The sequence below is a fragment of the Mustela putorius genome, unplaced genomic scaffold (genome assembly GCF_011764305.1).
Source record: "Mustela putorius furo isolate JIRA1106 unplaced genomic scaffold, ASM1176430v1.1 tig00537335_pilon_pilon_pilon, whole genome shotgun sequence".
Classification (NCBI taxonomy): Eukaryota; Metazoa; Chordata; class Mammalia; order Carnivora; family Mustelidae; genus Mustela; species Mustela putorius.
The window spans coordinates 5,062,657-5,083,698 of record NW_025422457.1 but is presented as its reverse complement, the minus strand read 5'-3'; the positions used below and the strand labels follow the sequence as shown (position 1 = coordinate 5,083,698).

The window sequence follows — 21,042 nt, the reverse complement described above, 5'->3', positions numbered from 1 at the left end:
ATTTTTCAACTTTATAGTGGTGCAGAGGCAATACACATTTGATAGAAAATGTACTTCAAATTGTAAATTTTGATCTTTTCCAAACTAGCAAAATGCGATAGTCTTCTCTCATATTGGGCAGTAACAGCAAGCCAGTCACACAATCATGAGGGTCAACGACCAGTACACTTAGAACCATTGTTTTTCACTTTCAGCAGAATATTCAATAAATTACATGAACTAGTCAATACTTTATAATAAAATAGGCTTTGTGCTAGATGATTTTGCCCACTGTTGGCTAAGGGAAGTGCTTTCTGAGCATGTGTAAGGTAGATTAGGCTAGGCTATAATGTTCAGTAGGTTAGTCTATTAAATGCATTTTTTTAAAAAGATTTTATTTATTTGAGAGAGTGCACAAGCAGCAGGGGTGGGGGGCAGAGGGAGAGGGAGAAGCAGACTCCCCTCTGAGCAGGGGGCCCAATGTGTGTATGTGTGCTTCTGCATCATTAGTAAACTAGCCGTTGTGTTTTTAGTGACTTAAAGTTGAATTGTTTTTAATCAGAACCCTTACTTTTAGGTTGTCACTAGAGATTCTGATAGAAATTTGAGATTCCTAACAATATTGTGACAAATATCATGGCAGATTTCTACCTTGCTTATAAGGTCAAGGTTTAGTCATCTACTAAACCTAAAATTTAACTCAAATGGTAAATGTTTGTGCTGGTGCCCATTATTTTATCCTCATCTCATGCACATATTCTTAAACCAAGAATGACTTAGCTAGCCTTTCCTTTAGTACTCTCTTGCCTATAGCACTTGCTGCAGATTGTTCTTCCTCTCGCTGATCTGAGGACTGGGGGAATTAGGAGTAACAAGTTGCTGGATCCAGAAGGAAGATCAAGCCCAACATCCTCATTTTATGGAGAAGTTTATGGCAGGGGTTTTTGTTGGTGTTTTTAAGATTTATTTACTTGACGGAGCGAGACAAAGGGAGAGAGGGAACACAAGCAGGGGATGGGACAGGGAGAAACAGACTTCGCGCTGAGCAGGGAACCCGATACAGGGCTTGATCCCAGGATGCTTAACGACGGAGCCACCCAGGCACCCCAGTGACAGTGTTTTTAAGTGCTGGCTGAAAGTGAACCCCCAAAGTTAGTAGTACTACAGGCAGGGCCAGAACTCAGATTTCTTGATTCCAGCACTGAATTATAAACCATGTCGTAGGATTTCCTCATTCAAAACCATTGTTCATGTCTTTACTCTTATGCAGTCTCTTCCCCTTTCTCCAGCTCCGATTCAGTTGTGTTCTTTGAAGTCTCTCTTAATGCTTTAACCCAAGATTCTCAGTTCCATTTTAGTAAATCTTACATTGATAATTCATTTGACACTTTAAAATGATATATCCTTTCATATATATTTGCTAACCTAATGATAATAACTTTCATTCATTGAGGATACACCTCAGACTAAGGATTTTATGTGTGTCATCTCATTAGTTCCCGAAACAAGTCTGAGAAGTTTTATTTCCTATTTTATAATGAGGAATAAGGGACTCAAAAGCACTAATTACTCCAGCTCCGTAGGTAGTAAGTGGTGGAGCCTGCATGAAAATCTAGGTTTATCTGACTTGGAATTTAGATTCTGTCTGTTCCACCTGTGCTTCTCAAATGGGAAGCAAATCAGACTTACCCTTGTGCCATGTTTTTAATGAATCACCATTACAACATCTGATGCTCCTCTTATATCTCCTCCTGCCCACTCCGCCCTACATATACACATTGGATTAAGATTTTACTGACAGGAAGATGCATTGTGAAAACTTCTGTATCACACTATGTGTCTGTCTAGATTTATAGGCTGTTACAGGGCAAACACTATTTTCTAATGATAATAACTTTGGTTTCCCCTCCGTGTCCCCATGTACCACAGGGCTCTACACCTTACACCTTACATGAGGGTTCAGTAAATCCTTTGTTGATTTACTTTGAATGAAATTCCCATGACTAATCCCATTAGAGAACTAACATGATAAAAGGAGTGGGAAAAACAGAAAATAATTTTAAATTAAATCATAATTTTTTTTTAATTTCACCATTTTCTCCATCCTATAACTAATAATATATCTCATAGTTAAATTATACTTTTTTAATAGACATTTTTCATACCCATTTCTCCATATTTTTTCTTTTTTTCAGGTCAAGTTCCCTTTTCAATACTGGATTCCTCAAAAGAATGCTCTTTGAATCTTTTCACCATGGTTTAGATGACATTCAAACCCTAATAAAGACATTAATCTTTGAATCAGAGTGTACTCCTCAAAGCCAGTTTTCAGTTCATGCACCTTCAAATCTCAACAAGCAAGGTGACTAATTTGTATTCAGGGCCTGAAATGAATAATAGTTTTATTAAGATACAAATACATATTTTTCTCTAATTTTAGTAGATTAAAAAAACTAAAAGTCTGTTGTGATTTTATTAGCCTCTATCTTGTTTCTAGAAGGAGAAACCTTAGGTAATTGAGATTAGTGTGGCCAGAAATTTACATAATAGCCATTGAGACACGAAGGTTGTTTATACTTATTACTCATTAAGGCTATTTTGTCCTTTATTTTCTCTTTAGTGTAAATAGGCTTTTGTAGTTTTATCAGGCTGTTGATACAAGAGTGGGACTGACTATTAGACATTCTAATACTCTCGTAAGTCATTAGAAGTAGCAATTACTGTTACACAGTTAAAAAATCTAATTCTTACAGTCTGTTTACCAAAGAATCTCATGTATTTCATAAAAACAATGTGGATAGAACTTACTAAGCTTTTATTTAAACTTCAAATTGCTAATGTTAGTCTGTAAAATATTTTCCTTTCCTATTTGCTTTTAGAAGAATATGGTGTGTTTATTAAAACTACAGACGATACCACAACAGATAACTACATTGCACAAGGTAAGTATGTATGTATATGTGTGTGTATGTAAATATTTATCAGTGCAAAAATGCAGATAGTAAAAGGGCAGGAAGAGAACAGATTGCTTTGGTGCGGTACTCTAAAATGCCTTTTCATTATACAGACAATACAGTTATAGTAAAACTTGTTTATCTGTCCTTTGCACTGTTCAGAATTTCTATTAACATGCACTTGTTCACATCTCTAATATGTAGTGATCCCCCTTGAAGGAACTGTAAGACTTTGAAGAACCATGTGAACCAAACTAAGACCAAATTATATTTGATTACTATAAAGATTTTTATTCTAATTCTTTTAAATTTTCTCATCAGCATGATTTTTTTTAAAGATTTTAATTATTTGAGAGAATGAGCAGAGGGAGAGAGAGCAGCAGACTCACTGCTGAGCAGGAAGCCTGATGCAGGGCTCAGTCCCAGGACCTGAAGATGATGACCTGAGCCAAAAGCAGACACTTAACTGACGGGGCCCAAGCACCCCTCAACATATGGTTTATAATAATTCCATTCATTAACTAGAAGACTTTGTTCCTTGGCTGTAAGAATATACTATATGGCCCTTCTCACAATTTGAGATATGTGCACTTCAAAATATGGTTGTATTAGGCATTGCAGATTCCTCTCAAAAGGATTTTAAGATTTATAATGTCAGTGCTGTAAAGTCTAAGGTTTTGTTTTGCTTTTTAAAAAGACAACTTAGGGGCTTCTGCGTGGTACAGTCAGTCAAGCGTTGACTCTTGGTGTCAGCTCAGGTTATGATTTCAGGGTCATGAGATCAAGCCCTGTGTCAGGCTCCATCCATGCTCAGCGGGAAGTCTGCCGGAGATGCTCTCTCAGCCCCTCACGCTGCTCTCTCCCCCCAATAAATCTTTATACGCACACGCGCGCACACACACAAATATATATGTATATATGTGTGTATATATACACATATATATTTAGAAAGAGTTTAATAACTTGAGTTTAATAACTACTATATGCTCTTCCCACCAGTCACTTTCAGTTGGCATCTTCAACTGATTTTTTAAAAATGATCTCTTCTACTTAATTTCTCTGTCGGAGGTTAAAGGTATTATTGTACATTGCAAAAAGCATTAGATTTAAGAGCATCGTTGTACTTCTGTTCATTGTATAAATTCAGCCAAGCTACTCACCTTCAGCAGAGGTGTCTTAAATCTTTTTTAAAGAAAGGTAAAATGTAAGTTCTAAAGTAAAACCTAAGTTCTAAAAATATTTAAAGTCTCTGAGCCTTTTTTTATGTACAGATTAAGGGAATTAGACTCATCTCTATAGTTATTCTATAGCTCTAAAATTATTCTAAAACTGATTAACATTTAAACCTTTCATGATAGAAAATATCAGGCCAAAAAGTCATTATAAAGGTATCGTATCTGATTTTGTGTATATATGTATGTTTCAGGAAAGAGAAAAGGTAATGAAACAATCACAACTTCAGCTAAAAGGCCAAAGACTGATGTCAGTTCTGAACATCCTCCCTTTTATTACAACATCCACAGACACAGCATTAAGGGAATGAATATGCCAAAGTAAGACAAAGCCAGTGGATGGCAAAATGTATATTTGCTATTTTAATGACATTGTGATTTAAGTAAGGTACAAAATCTCTCTTTTTTTCCTTTCCTTGCTGCAGGTTAAAAAAGTTTTTGTGCTATCTTTCTCAAGCAGGCTTTCGAGTAAGCCGAACTCATTTTGACCCCATGGGTGTTCGTACAGACGCGCCTCTGATGCAGTTTAAATCGATCCTTTTAAAGTACAGCACCCCTACCTACACTGGAGGACAGTCGGAGGGCCATGTCCAGTCAGCCTCCGAAGATACAGTAGCTGACAGGGTTGAAATGTCCGTGAATGACAAAGCAGAAGCAAGCAGTTGCAGAAGATGGTAAATGTAGAGAAGAGTTACTCAGGTGTCTGTAGAGATGGCCTAAGAGTTCTCTATACCAACTGTAGCTCTTTTTCTATTCTTTCAACTCAGTGGTGTAAAAATAAAAAACAGTGCTGTTTTCATTCAGAAAATTAGCAGTTTCTAACTTAGCTAGTTTGGGAGCTATGCTTTCCAGGTTTTTCTTACTGTAAAGAAAACTGAAAATTTTAATGAAAACATTTCATATGAAGCCAAGTTTATGACTGAGATCACCCTACCATTTAGTAACTCAGAAAACTTCCACTTGCAAAGTGTTAGCAATTTTATGTCTGTTATGGAAGCCATCCTTTACTGTTCTTAATCACATGTCTACTTAAGCTGATTCATATCTTTTTCTGTTTGTAGCTCACAAAATGAAGCCAGGAGCCTTTTACATATGAAATTACCCTGAACAGAACAATGTTTTTTCATGATCACTAATGCGATTTCACAATTACAAAGCTAAAATATGTTCCCAATTTTAAGAAATCATACTTCTTATCGGTAGCTTTTGAGAATCTAAATTCTTGCCTGAGATAGAAATACATTTTTCTTCCAAGTTAAGGTCTAGAGGATCAAGTCAGTAAGATTTTGTCAAGTAAATTGAGACCATTGTTCTAATACAGTAATTCTTCGTAAGCACTGAAATTCTGAAGAGGAGAGGTTTTGCTGTAAATTAAATGGGGTGATCTCAAGTGCCTCAGTTAGCGCACGTACAATATTCATTTGCTTGGTTGTGCTACCTCTCAGAAGTAAAACTTGTCACCTTATGAACTTATGAAGTGAGGATTTTTTTGGTGGGGGGAGGGATAGATTTGTTTTCGGGTGTGTGTATGTGCTTCCTTTTTTTGTATAACAAGTAGCCCAGGCTAACATGACTATGAAAATTAGTGGAAACTCCATTAATAAATACTGTTCTTGCTTCATGTGAATGTAAGAGTTTTTATATAAAAGGATTTGGTATAAAGTTTAGATTTTTTGTCTCAAGGACTTAATCGTATTTACCCTGAAGTACTTCTGAGAGGAAGTAACTTCTTACAAGTATTACTGGCTTCGGGGATGGAAGAGGGAGTTAGAACTGAAAGGTGCCCGGGTGCCTCATCAGTGAAGCCTTCAGCTCAGGTCTTGATCCCGGGTCCTGGGATCCAGCCACACACTGGGCTCAGCCAGGAGCCTGCTTCTCCCTCTCACACACACACCTCCCTCCCCGCTTATGCTTGCTCACTCTCAGATAAATGAAATCTTAAAAAAAACCAAAACAAAAACCACGCATACCACATATACAAAAATCCAGGGAGTGAGGGTAACATAGTATATTAGCAGAAATTTAAAAAAAAAAAAAAATCTCCTTATAACAGCATAGTTACAGCTGGGTATTTTTTTTTTCTTTTCTCCCATTAACAGAATCATGTTTTACTAAAATAAAGGTATAGGTGAAGTGCAAGACCATAAAAAAACTAATTCTTGCCAGTTCAAATTATTACTCACAAATGAGCAAAAAAATAAAGTTATTATTTTTGTTTATATAGTTAAAAATTACTATAAATCCAGAATGTAAACCAACACTTTGACCATCTGATTTACTACATATTATTAAACTGAGTATCAGTCTCCGCTTGCTAAATGCTTATCTGGCTTATCAGCATAACATTTTGATCAGTGATAAAGCTGGGGTTTAGGCTAGGTGCCTAATGTGATATCAGAATATATTAATTACTGTTATTTAAAAAATGTCTGTATTAATTTCACATACACAGGGAAATTTTCCAAAGAAACTGCCGTGGGAAGTAGTTAAGAAGTCTGTTAAGGTAATGCATCAACCTAAAGAGGAAATAATTTTAAAATTCCAAATAATGCTACATTAGCACTTTGTTCACTTCCATAACAACTGTAGTAGCCTGGGGCACACAAATGCTGACTGCATTGTCAAGTGAACATGAATTACATCCCTCCATTAAAATCTGATTAACACAAGAAAGCAGTTTTTACTCAGGAAATCAGTAGGCTGACTCTGCTAGTCACTTACATTACTACTAACCATACACTCAGGATATAGCAGGAGAAGGAAAGAAATGGGTTTGGAGCCAGGGTGGTGGAATTGTGTTAAAACTCCATTTATCACTTGAGTTCAGTCAGATTCCGCTCTGAATAAACGTATCCTATTCTGGTTTCCAGAAAGCAGAACTGGAGACCAGTTTAGTAATCCTAAAGGCCTAGGAATTTCTTTCCTCTGTGCATAACTGCTCTGGTAAATGGTCACAAGTTACTTTGAAGAAAGCTAAGAGGAAGATAGATATTACATCCTTGGGGGGTTACGGCAGGGTGCTTCACCACAGTGCTCTGGGAATATGAATTACATCAGGCCTGGGAATTGCTAAGGGATCATGACTAATATAATGGCTCCAGATGTCCAACAGATGAATGGGTAAATGAGTGTGTGTGTGTGTGTGTGTGTGTGTGTGTGAGAGAGAGAAACCATAATGTGTATATACACACACACACACACACACACACACACACACAATAGACTACTACTCAGCCATCAAAAAATGAAATCCTGCCATTTGAGATGACATAGATGGAACTAGAGGGGATTATGCTAAGCGGAGTAAGACAATCAGAGAAAGATAATGATCATATATCTAACTCATACGTGTAATTTAAAAAACAACAGGATCATAGAGGAAGAGAAAAAACATGACAAAATTGGAAAGGGAGACAAACTGTTAAGAGACCCTAAATCATAGGAAACAAACAGGGCTGCTGGAGGGAGAAGTAGGTGTGGGCGATGGGGTAACTGGGTGATAACATTAAGGGCACGTGATGTAATGAACACTGGCTGTTATAAAAAACTGATGAATCACTGTACTCTACCTCTGAAACTAAGAATACGTTACATATTAATTGAACTTAAATTTTTTTAAAAATAATTTTTAAAACATAGTAATAGGCTCAGATCAGACCGGTAGTTTTCAGTTATATAAATTAAACCACTCTGGCCCTTTGGCTCACATGATCAATTAGCCAAGGTCAAAAAAAATCACTGTCAGACTATACTGATCATCTGGTCAGTCTTTTACTGCCTATTACAGTAACTAAAATTATGTCCACCTTTCTGGCCTAGCAGGTAAGGGAACTAGGTTTCTGACAGAGTGCTGCCTGGGCAATGGCCAGTGAATGAGGATGTCCGTGTCAACAGAAGCCTCTTCCACAGACGTCCCTGGCCAGTCGACATACTAGAAAGCTTTTCAAGGAAGCTCTGTTCACCACATTTCCCAGTACCTGTGTAAAGAGATGACCAGGCTTTCCGAAGACATATAGTAAGACAATAGGTGAGGAGATACCTATAATATAATACATCCTCCCCAACATTCCTGTAAATATTTGATTTCCTTTCTCTACATTAGATTAAAGAATTTCTAGCATCTTACCTCTAATTTAGATGAGCCAGTGCTGAGTTTTTCTTTCAACCAAGTAAACAGTAACATCCTGCTGTTCCAGCTGACAAACTGAACCAAAATTTCTGGTACAAGTGTATTCATACCAATAATTTAACCCAATTAAAATTAGGTTCCTGCAAGATCCAACATAATTTATTTACACAGGCATATTCCATGTATCATTAGTATATTTGATCAAAACAGCATTTTTTCAGATCACACTTTGTACTTGTTCCAAGGACACGCAGGAATCTGACTCTATCCTGCAGGCAAAGGACTGTAAAGAGACAGCAAATGAATAGCTTTTTCCAAGGAAACTCCTTAAAGTGAGGTTAGGGGTCACCTGCCAAAGCAGCAGACATCCAAGGGGTTTCTTCCATTTTAAGTGAGGCTCCGTGAAGTCAGGAATTTAGGAAACTCATTCATCCAAACCTTCCCCAAATTCTCATTCCAGTTCTCAGAGTACTGCTGTTTGGGGGACCTGGGTGGCTCAGTTGGTTAAGCATCTGCCTTCGGCTCAGGTCATGGTCCCAGAGTCCTGGGATAGAGTTTTGCATCTGGCTCCCCGCTCAGTGGAGAGTCTGCTTCTCCCTTTTCCTCTGCTGCTCCCCCTGTTTGTGTGCATCCTTTCCCTCTCTGATAAATAAAATCTTTAAAAAAAAAAAAAAAGAAAGAAAGAAAGAAAGAAAAAGAAATGCTTCTGTTTCCTGACCAGTGTCTCTACTCTGGCTTGAAAGAGAGCAACATAGCAAATCCAGGCCATTTACAGGAGCAGTTTCTTAACCAGTAGCTCAGCCTTAAAGCTACAGAGGAGGTTGCAAGTGAACATCTCACAGTTTTAGTCTCGATCGAGACTGACTTTCCCTCAGGGAATTAACAAAAGCCCATGAGAGGTTAAAGACTGAACATCTTTTAAAAAAAAAAAAAAAAAAAAGTCTCCGTTGGTCTGTAGCGCCTTGTCGTCTCCAGCAGCAGGACATGACCCCTTCTCTGCGGCCACCCTCCTTCCCCCACCCAGAAAGCACCAACCCCTCTTCTAGCCCAAGATCCTTTACTAGCTCTGAAGAGGAGATAAAACTGTTAACTTTAAAATGTGAATAAACTGTGTATATGAACCCCCAACTGCAAACTTCCTTCAACCTACTTCATGCAACTGAAATGGAAGGAGAGTTCTAGATCATGTAGGCCAGAGAATAAGATTTGCCAAGCAAAAATATTTCCTAAGTGGCATATTAATTGCAATACCTTATATATTCATATGAGACTTAGAATGACACAGTGTTGTTTTTACACAGATTATATCCTATAATTTATAGCAAGGCTAAGCAAGATTCATTTACCCAATGGTGTTCTAAAACTGGCAAGTGGAAGAGCCAGGATCCAGTATCATCAGGATGACCTCAGTGCCATGGCTTTCAGCCACTTGGTGATTTGTCTTTAGTAAAGGAAATACATACATGAAAGTTTAAATGTAACTTCACCAAAGGCAGTCCCATAGAAAATTCTGGTACAGATTACAAAATTATAGTTAACCACTGACCTACTGTATCTTTTCTAACTGAAACCCTTTGAACCACTGTATTTTATACTCATTAATTATCTATGCAGATGCACTTCAGTTTCATTTCCATTTTCTCCCAGGATAGTTATTTTTGACTAATAGCAAAATCACTGCAAACTACAATGGCAGCATTCTGGGGACTTTCTGTTAGAAGGGAGCAATCATCGCACCATAATTATGAGGCCGTCTCCACTATGCTCGTATCCCAAGTCTCACGCAGCTCTGGTTTATTTTCTGTAGAGAACTTACTGCTCCTCTTTGGCTGGATCAGTGAATCGTGATCTGGTAGTAAAGGAAAGTTTCTGTGGGTCCCAATACTCCTTAGACACACCATTAACCTACCTCATTTTCACGCCCATTTTCCACACTAGTCGTTCCAGTAAGGCAAAGTCTCCAATCGTTAAGCCTTTTGTGATGTTTTTATCTTTTTTTTTTTTAAGATTTTATTCATTTATTTGAGAGAGAGAGCACAAGCAAGCAGAGAGAGAGAGAGGAGGAAGCAGGTTCCCCGCTGAGCAGAGAGCCCGATGCGCCCAATGCGGGGCTCGATCCCAGGACCCTGAGATCATGACCTGAACTGAAGGCAGAGGCTTAACCCACTGAGCCACCCAGGCACCCGATCTTGTTTCATTCTGTACATCAGTAACCATCAACTGTTCATCATCCGTGTAAGAACACCTAACTTCCCAATGTGCTGATAACTAACATCTACTATCTATCTACTATCTATCTCAACAATCCTTGCCTTTGACCTGTCAAATTTATTCATTTAAGAAAAATTATTCCTTTGGCATCATCTTAGTGGGGTTTGGTTTAAACTGGGCAGTTTACATTTTAATCCACAGACTAAAGAGAAGTATATTTTTAGCAAATATCTTTTGCCATTTGAACAGTACCTCCTTCAGTGTATTTTTATTACTGGTCACCAAATAAAATTTAGCTATCTTATTTTTTGCTAAGAGATTAATTTAGAATATAGTATGCTTTCATCTTTACCTAAATTGTCTAAATTGTGTCTAAGCCCATAATAATATTTATCTCCCCAAAACATGTTTATTTTCTTTAAGATTTTATTTATTTATCTGACAGACAGAGATCACAAGTAGGCAGAGAAGCAGGCTGATAGAGAGGAAGGGAAGCAGGCCCCCTGCTGAGCAGAGAGCCCGACGTGGGACTCGATCCCAGGACCCCGAGATCATGACCCGAGCCGGAGGCAGTGGCTTAACCCACTGAGCCACCCAGGCGCCTCCAAAACATGTTTATTAAAAACTTTTTTTTTTTAATTTTATTTATTTGACAGACAGAGATCACAAATAGGTAGAGAGGCAGGCGAAGAGAGAGAGAGGAGGAAGCAGGTTCCCCGCTGAGCAGAGAGCCCGATGTGGGACTCGATCCCAGAACCCTGAGATCATGACCTGAGCTGAAGGCAGAGGCTTAACCCACTGAGCCACCCAGGCGCCCAACATGTTTAAATCTTACCCTGAGTACATCAGAATGTGGAAATAGGGTTATTTAAAGAGGTAGTTTGGATTAAATGAGGTCTTTGAGGTTGGGCCCTGATCGGATACGACTGGTATCTTATGACATATACATGCACGGGGAAACATGTGAAGATAAGGGAAGAAAATGCCATCTATAAGCCAAGGAGAGAGGCCTCTAAAGAAACACCACCACTTTTGGTCTTGGATTTCAAGCCTCCAGAACTGTAAGAAAATAAATTTTTGATGTAATGTGATACTTGTTATGACAGCTCTAGCAAACTAATACAGCCATCTAAAGTAGAAATTGGAGGCGCCTGGGTGGCTCAGTGGGTTAAGCCTCTGCCTTCGGCTCAGGTCATGATCTCAGGGTCCTGGGATCGAGTCCCGCATCGGGCTCTGTGCTCAGCAGGGAGCCTGCTTCCTCCTCTCTCTCTCTGCCTGTCTCTCTGCCTACTTGGATCTCTCTCTGTCGAATAAATAAATAAAATCTTTGAAAAATTAAATAAATAAAGTAGAAATTGGTAGCAAATGTTATATATATAATGAAAGAAAAATCACTTAAGATTTTGAGGGGTGTACAATTTAGTGTGACTTAAACTGAACAGAACTCTCCAATTACAATCTGCTAAAATAACCAGTTTAGATATACAACTAATTTACTTCTGAAGTCAACTCCTAATTATAATTAGAAAATTTTGATCTCTAGCTTTAAATTTCCAAAAGTAGAGCAACTAGGGGAGAATTTCTTTAATAGGAAGGAAATGAATAGTTATATTCAAAAAGGTCTTAAGTTTTACACCAAATAAACAAATCACCTGTGATATAAAGACATTCTATTTGTAAGTGTAAGAATGCATCCCTAAGGGGCGCCTGGGTGGCTCGGTGGGTTAAAGCCTCTGCCTTCGGCTTGGGTCATGATCCCAGGGTCCTGGGATCGAGCCCCACGTCAGGCCCTCTGCTCAGTGGGGAGCCTGCTTCCTCCTCTCTCTCTCTCTGCCTGCCTCTCTGCCTTCTTGTGATCTCTGTCAAATGAATAAATAAAACCTTAAAAAAAAAATGCATCATTAAATGTTTAAGCTGGAAGCAACTTTAGCTCTTTACAGTTTTAAGGTAGAAGGTTATGTTGAGATCTTCTGTTCATATACATATCCACAGCTATAAATTTCCCTCTAAGCACTGCTTTAGCTTTGTTCTGTAAGTTTGAGAATGCCACATCTTCATTTCATTCACGTTGAAGTATTCCTAGTTTATTTTTTTACTTTTTCTGGTATTTTTTAGGAGTACTGTTTAATTTCCATTTGTGAGTTAACCAAATTTCCTTCTGCTATTGATTTCTAAATTCACTCCATTATAGCCAGTCTGTACGCTGCTATGTTGTGTACCTGCATGTGTATTTTTAAGTTTACCAAGACTTGTTTGATGTAAACCTGTCCACACTAGAGATCATTCCACGTGTTCTGCTATCGTCATGTGAAGTATGCTACAAGTATGTTAGGTCTACTTCGTTTTACTATGTGTTGTTCAAGTCTTCTCTTTCCTTGCTGATGTTCTGCCCAGGTGAACTGTCCCCCATGACAACAGGTATTAACATCTTCAACTATTATTGTCAATCTCTCCCTTCAATTATGCCAGTTTTTACATCGTTGATGGATCTTAAGGTCCTGTTGTTTGAATACGTTTATAATTATTACGTTTTCCTGGTGAACTCTTTTATCATTATAAAATATAATTCATCTCTGGGACACCTGGGGAGGGCCAGAGGGAAAGGAAGAAGCAAACACCCTGCTGAGCAGGGATCCTGATGTTGGGCTCAATCTCAGGACTCTGGGATCATGAACTGAGCTGAATGCAGTGGCTTAACCGACTGAATCACCCAGGTACCCCCTTAGTTGACTTTTTCTTTCATGACTCTAAATGTCTGTCATTCACTACCTTCTGGCCTCTGACTTCTCATAAGGAAGCTATTAGTTGTATTAAAGATCCCTTGTATGTGATTAATTACTTTCCTCTTGCTGCTTACAAGAGTCTTATTTATTTAGCATTTGTTGAGCTTCTTTGATATGCAGATTGTTTTTCATCAAATTTTTTAATTTTTTAACAATTTCTTAAAATAATGAGTTTTGAGCCCCTCTTCTTCCTCTCCTTCTAGGACTCTCATTATGCACTTGATGGGTGTCCCACAGGTCTCTGCAGCATTCTCCCCTTCTTTTTCTGATAGGATACTCTCAATTGGACTGTGTTCTCATTTGTTGAATATTTCTACCAGTTCAAATCTGTTAGCCCTTCTGTTTTTAATTTTTTTAGGTAAGCTCTATGCACAATGTGGGGCTTGAACTCACAAACCCTATATCAAGAGTCACATGCTTTACTGATTAAGCCAGCCAGACACCCAGGATTTTCTATGAATTTATTTCACTATATTATTTCAATCCAGAATTTCTCTATGGTGGTTTTATCATAATTTCTACCTCTTTACTGTTATTCTCATTTGTTCTCATATCTACTTATTAAGATATGGTTTCTTTTAGTTCCTTGGACATGTTTTTAGACACGAACTTAAAGTCTTTGTTTAGTAAGTCCAACATCTGGGTATCTTCACTCTTTCCTACTTCTTCACATATGTTGCAAATTTGTGTTGAAAACTAGACATTTAGAACAATGCAGGTCGGGTGACCTTCCTGGATTAATTCTTATAACACACTGCATTCTTGCTGTGTGTGATCACTATATTCTACTTCATTAATTTAGAGGTCAGCTAATGCTAATGCTTAAATGCCTTGAAACAATGGCATAACTCCCTTGGCCCTGTTGAAGTGCTCTGGAAACGTGTTGGGATAGGCCTCCAACCCACAACATGTAGTTTTGTTTTGTTTTTTCCCAACTCGACCTTAGTATTCACTTCCTGCTTGCAGAGGCTCATGTTGTGCCACAGGTACAATCAGTGACGACTTCTTCTCCCCCTTGGGGATGCATATGGCCTTGCACATGCATGCAGCCTTCGATATTCACAGGAATATGCTGAAGCTTTTCAAAGTCCTACACGAACATGTCATTCCTCAGCTTTTCCTGTTATTTTTTTGGCCACCTTCTTTTTAGTCCCAATTGGTATCACTGCCTCGAAATACTGCTAATGCTGAACAACTGAAGCTATTTTTAACAAACAGGCTGTAGATAGAGCTCTGTACACACAGGCAGAGTTAGATCAAATAATGACAAGTTCTGGGACTTGAGCTACTCAGTGAAGGACCAGACAAGTCAAATAGTGATGATTCTCTGGGATGGGCTTTTTAGGGAGCTTTAAGCCCGTTCCAGGGGTTCCAAGGCTGCAGATTTTTCACTGCTACCATAGTTGCAAGGCTATTCCTTTTCAAGGCTATCCAGAAGTAGGGGGAAAAGGGTAGAGCAATCTCTAATGCTATGGAACTTACAGTTTTTATTACTGATAAATATTCAGATTACTGAAAGCCTTTAGTTCAGTTTCAGAGTTCTGAAAAATTTAATTTTGACAACTTTCACAGTGTTCTCATCATTTTTATGGAAGAACAGATTTTCAGAGGCCCTACTCTGTTAATTTAGAAGTGTTCTCAAGGAAGTAATTTTTATAGTGACAACAACTGCATGCAAATATTCCTTTCTTATAACTATGTTTCTATTTTATTTTTATAAAAGCAAGTATTTCTAAGTAGAAATGTGAGGGGATTTTAAAAAGACACCTTTTCTCAAAAAAAAAAAAAAGACACCTTTTCTCATCTAGCATTTCAATTATTTCATGTTTAGATATTTAAATCAGAATCCTGACCCTCAATTTCCTAAAATGTACGAGGGAAACATGACCACAGGGTTCGAAGAATTTTAAATTATAATGTAAAACTTACAACAAAGCTACAGTAATCAAAACAGTGTGGTACTGGCAAAAGGACAATCATATATATAGACCAGGTGGAATACAGAGCCCAGAAATAAACCCTCACATATACAGTCAACTAATCTCAAGTAAAGTAAGACTGCAAAGACAATGTAATGGAAAAATGGCAGTCTTTTCAACAAACGGTGCTGGAAAAACTGGATATCCAAAAGCAAACAACAAAGCTGAATCCTTTCCTTTTACCATGCACAAAACTCAAAATGGATCAAATACCTACATATAATAGCTAAATCTATAAATAAAACTCTTAGAAGAAAACATATTTAAGACGTTCCTAACACTGATTTGATAATGCTTTCTTGGATAGGCAGGACACAAAAAGCATAGGCAACAATGAAAACAACACAAATAGGCAAACTAGACTTCATCAAAATTAGAAATTTTGTGCACCAAAAGACACTACCAAGAGAATAAATAAGCAACCCACAGGATGGGACAAAGTATCTCTACATCGTATATCTGATAACAGATTAAAAAACTCCACAATTCAACAAATCACCACCCAATTAAAAATGAGCAAGATATGAACATTTTTCTACAGAAGATACACAAACAGCCAATAAGCATATGAAAAGATTAGAATCACAAGCTTTTAGGGAAATGTAAATCAAAACCACAATGAAATAACACTTTACCCTCATTAGGGTAACTATTAAAAAACAAACAAATACCAAGTGTTGGTGGGAATGTGGAGAAACTGGAATCCCAGTACACTGCTGGTGAGAATATAAAACCGTGCAGGCCCTGGGGAAAATGGTTTGGGGTTTCTCAAAAAATTAAACAGAGAATTACTGTATATTCCAGCAACTGTGCTTCTAGGTATATACTCAAAGAATTTAAAACAGGGACTCAAACAGATACTTGTACAAAAATGTACAAGTAGCATTATTCGAACAGCAAAAAGTGTCCATCAATCTTAGTCCATCCAAAGATAAATGGATAAACAAAATACAACATAAATATACAACATGGATGAACCTTAAAAACATGCTAAATGAAATAAGACAGACACAAAGGACAAATATTACATGATTCCACTTATAAAAGGTGCCTAAGATAGTCAACTTCAAAGAGAGAAACAATAAAGGTTACCAAGGGCTTGAGGGATGAGGGTGGGGAAAGGAATGGGGAGTTACTGTTTAATGAATCCAGAGTTTGTTTGGGATGATGAATTTAAAGTTGTGGAACTAGATAGCAGTGATGTACACAACACTGTGAATGTACTTAATGCAACTGATTTATCAAATGATAAATTTGGTTATGTATATTTTACTATAATAAATTTTAAAATGATAATGTATCTTAAAGGCCCTTATCTCATTTGGTGAGCCTTTTGTTCTTCAATTGAAAGAGTGGGTATACAAGTTACTTAGATAAAGAGTTACAAAACCTTGGGTTGGTGGTGATGGTAAAGAGTACCCACCCGCCACACACACACACACACACACACACACACACACACTACACTCAGTGCTCTACCAAATACCTATTATATTTTGCAAAGAATTACACATCTAACGAATTCACTAATGACGCAGAGTTTACATCCTCCCATACCAACAGAGAGAAACACATACACTCTAAGCACAAAGCTTATATTCACAAATAATTTTCTGCTTCAAGACAAAATTTCAATTAATCACAATGGGAATTTAGTTATTTAATGCAACCACTAATCTAATATCACGAATAAAATCTAAGCAGTTATATCACAAAACCAGAGTTATATGCAGTGGACATGCATTAATAATCTATACAACTTAACATTACACCAGAAAAGGAATTGAATACAAAATTTCCCTTGATTTTTGGTGGTCTTCAAATTTCACGGCACAATAAAACTATAAAAACAGATTTGAAATATTTTCAGTAAGACAGTAAAAAATTTAATGAGCCTATAAGTTTTCATATTGGACTGAAGATTTAAAACATCAAGCTGGCCCCAATCTGTCAAAAATGACAAATAAATATTTACAATGTCTAGACAGGTTATTTAGTTACAATGGAACTGGAGGACTACTCAACCCTGGCTGGCAAAAAAAAAAAAAAAAAAACCCTTTGAGGTTAATTTCTCAATGCAATCAAGTCTTTGTAAATACTGTGATAATTATAAACCTGGAAACATACCTGGAACCAGGACAGTGATGAAAAGCAACACACAAGTCAATCTTATTTCTGATCTGTCGTCATAAAGCCTTCTGGCTCTAAAAGCCCAACACTGTCCCTAAATATAAAACTAAATTAAGAACAAAATGACGTTACCCTACTTGCTGACATTCTTCTACAAAATAATCTCTCATTAGGGCAGGGCTTAAGCTCCTTTAACTTGCTTCTCTAGTGTGTGATTAGCAGAGCACCAAATTTATAAAGTGATAGGGCCACCCAAAATGCTGAACACACTTTTCAAACAGAAGAAAACTTTTTTTTTCCAGTTGTTAGTTAGTTCTATGTGCCATGTTATTCTTGAAACTTTCATGGCTACCAAGAAGAAAAGAATTAGGGAAGCTTTGAACATATCTTGTACTTTTCATCAAGGCTAAAGTGCAAAATATCTCCGTATCTCTGGTATTTTAATAGGAAAAAACATCAAACACACATAATAAAGGAACTGAAGTGACAGTAAAGCTAATACAAAAAGACCTCTTTAAATATACACTTGAAGACTACATAAGACCAATTTAATTTTTCTTTCTTCAGTGAAATCTGTAAATGAACCAAGTTCTCATAGAACTTGACATTTTATTTCTCTTTCCCAGGATCAGAAATTCCAAAATTAGAGGGGAAAAATGGAAAAAAATAACATTGCATGACAATGGACACTAAGTTCATAAAGAACCTTTTTTAAAAAATGAGATATTATGGAAGAAAATACCATGAAAATAATAATCCTATGAGAATTGTTTTTTAAGCACAGTAAGTTTGAGCCTTGGTCTTCATGAAGATACTACAGCTTATATAGAAAACTATAAATATACAAGACTCCAGGAAAAAAAGTCAAAATACATATTATTTAACACTCTGTAGGCCTAAAAAACTTTAGAGGGGAGGGAAAAGGACAGCCAACTGAATCTTCACTTAAGAAGATGGAACTGTGAAAAATTCCTGGGTCAAAAGGGTGCTCCAAATGGAACCATACTTCATGAAAACATAAAACTTAGATATATTTTTAAAAGGAAAGAAAAAGTCCTGAATAACTGCAGTCCCTTCCAAAAAGGAAATTTTAAATTAAGGGGAAAAGATTCTAATAGTGTAAACGAGTCTGGCTCAGAAAGAAAACTGAACAACATATCCAATATTCTGTCCGTAAAAGTAAAGACATTACATCTTTAATATTAAAGAAATAGGCTATAAAAAAAGTTCATTCTCAGACTTGGTTTTAGTAAAAGCTCATTTGTGCTCCTTTGTGGGTGCATAATAAAGTTCCATGGGTTTGTTCACTTTCCAGTATTTCTCACTGACCAATTCCAGAGAAAAAGAGCCATTTAATACCTAAAACAGAAAAAGAAACAATTAAAAAACTATTCAAAGCACAGCAGTGAGATGAAACAAACATCAAAGTCCATTTTTTTTACTCTGAGGATAAAACTTGTCACATACTATTCATAAAAGGACAACCAAAAGATATCAAAATAATTACCCCATTGCAATTTCTCATTCTGTCAGGATCTCAGTGTCCCGAACATTTTTATTAGGCCCCACCAAAACACCTGCCAGTCTCAGATGGTGAATGTGCTCCCGGTTTCAACAGCCTATTCTTTTAAATACTCACAGTGAACTGCCCACTGGCTGTTGCTATGTAAATGGTATACTGCTTCTCACTGGCTGTATCAAGGTTCATCTGGTTTGATTCTCCTTTGCTTCGAAGTTCCTCCAAAGCTAACCTCACAGCCAGATACTTGGATAAGTGATCAACAGTGGCATTACCTGAAGTCTTTATGTATCTGGAAAAATAAATCATTAATAATTTAACTTCTACACTAATGATAAAAACATACTCAAATTATAGAATACATTTCTAACAAGCTGAATAAAATGTAAATGTCTCAATTACTGATAAAAGAGTACCAAAAATTTACTCCTCTATTATCTAAACATTTTTTATTGCAAGGTGCAGAAAAGGGGCAAGTACACACACACCATCTGTCTCCAAGAGCATGAAAGCTCTACCTTACCATCTGTAAATATGACAAAGACAAAAATCAAATAAATACAAGGAGTACTACAGCAGTGGGAAAGAAAATACCCCTCAACCCCAAGAAGCAGAATTCTCCCATCTACAGCAACAAGAGGAATAATAAAATTCTGAGCAAATTTTATACTAAGAAGTGATCAATTTTCTGGTTTTTAAAACAGAGCCAAGAAGCACTAATCTTGAGACTTTTTCTTAAAGCATGGTTTATAATTCAATCACTCTTTGAACAAGTTAAAGGACTCTTCTTCCCCCTCTACCTAGGAGGCTCACTCCTTTTGTTTATTCATTTATTTTTAAGATTTTATTTATTTAAATGAGAGAAAGAGAGAAAGCATGAGTGAGTGGGGGTAGGGGCAGAGGAAGAGGGAGAAGCAGGCTCCCCACTAGGCAGGGAGACCAACACAGGGCTCAATCCCAGGACTCTGGCATCATGACCTGAGCTGAAGGCAGAGCCTTAACAGACTGAGCCACCCAGGTGCCCCAGAGTCACTCCTTTTAGATACACAAATGTGGGTAGGAAGCACACGAAGAAGAAGGAAAACTGTAATCTAGGCAGCCAGAACATCCAAAAGAACCCTGGCAATCAATGGCATGACAAATACTGCCCTTATTTCTTACACAAAATTGCCTTTTAACTCCAAATCAAGTATTATGAATTCAAATAATCTGAAGCTAACCTTGCTAACACGTACCTTGTCTGTGCACTATCATCTTTTTCCATTAGTGTGGGATGAGGCCTGAATACTAATTCAATTTCACTAGCACCATCCATCACTGGATCAATTGCCACTGTTGCATTGTTGTTATCAAGCTCAAGCCCGGAATCGTCAGATGTTTTGGTCCGTTTGTTACTAGGTCCTGCTTCCTGATTACTGTGTGTGGAAGCATTACTACAGTGAGAACTGTCACCATTGTCTTCTGCTCCACTGCCATTTTCAATCTGTTGTTTCTTGCCTCGCTGTAATCTAGTGAAGGAAAAATAAGGAGTTGCATAAAATTTATATTTAGACCTTCTGAATGCATTGATTTTGAAACATGTTTACTGAACTTTAGAATTCTAAAAAGTCTTCATAACTGAATTTGCTCCAAGCTGGATAATGGCATTTATTTTGAAACTTCATGTCCCAGAAATTTCTAAAGAACTTTACTCACACGGATATATCTGAATGACTTAAACAAATGTTTGTTTATAGTCACAAAAATAATTTTCTTTGTTGACTATAGGAATTATATTATTTACATGTAGATAAATTTTTTTGTTATGAGATTTTAAATCTAAACAAAGACATGATTCAGAAATGAAAATGTAAAAGTTCTAAAGGAAGATATTCATGCCTCTTTAATTAAAGGTTCTTATGGAAACAAGATTTAAGAGAACATTAAGCAGTCCCTCCCTGCCAACCTCACTCAAAGTCTGCTAATGCAATATAAAATTATGCTGATGAGAAAAATGAGATATAGCTAAATCACAAGCATGGATACAGAAGCAGTCTAACAAGCTCAAAAACAGAAACAAACAAAAGAACACCAATAACTGGGCAAGGTGCTTTGTATACAGATCTTTCTTACTCATCAAAAGAATG

General features: G+C 37.1%; 2 protein-coding genes across 5 annotated transcripts in view; one reads left to right on the top strand and one right to left on the bottom strand.

The window, feature by feature from the left end:
* TRMT1L (tRNA methyltransferase 1 like) overlaps positions 1-5,786 on the top strand; it is a 53,909-nt gene extending 48,123 nt beyond the window's left edge. For both annotated transcript variants that reach the window (XM_045074313.1, XM_045074312.1), the window contains 4 exons: positions 2,175-2,341; positions 2,859-2,921; positions 4,360-4,486; positions 4,591-5,786. In XM_045074313.1, the coding sequence (XP_044930248.1) occupies positions 2,175-2,341; positions 2,859-2,921; positions 4,360-4,486; positions 4,591-4,843 (610 nt within the window). In that variant the 3' untranslated portion in view covers positions 4,844-5,786. The remainder of the gene's footprint in view (positions 1-2,174; positions 2,342-2,858; positions 2,922-4,359; positions 4,487-4,590) is intronic.
* Positions 5,787-16,846: 11,060 nt separating this feature from the next.
* The window catches only part of RNF2 (ring finger protein 2), a 44,382-nt gene continuing 40,186 nt past the window's right edge, over positions 16,847-21,042 (bottom strand). For all 3 annotated transcript variants that reach the window (XM_004767956.3, XM_004767957.3, XM_004767958.3), the window contains 3 exons: positions 20,152-20,424; positions 19,037-19,208; positions 16,847-18,756 (listed from right to left, as the gene is read on the bottom strand). In XM_004767956.3, the coding sequence (XP_004768013.1) occupies positions 18,655-18,756; positions 19,037-19,208; positions 20,152-20,424 (547 nt within the window). In that variant the 3' untranslated portion in view covers positions 16,847-18,654. The remainder of the gene's footprint in view (positions 18,757-19,036; positions 19,209-20,151; positions 20,425-21,042) is intronic.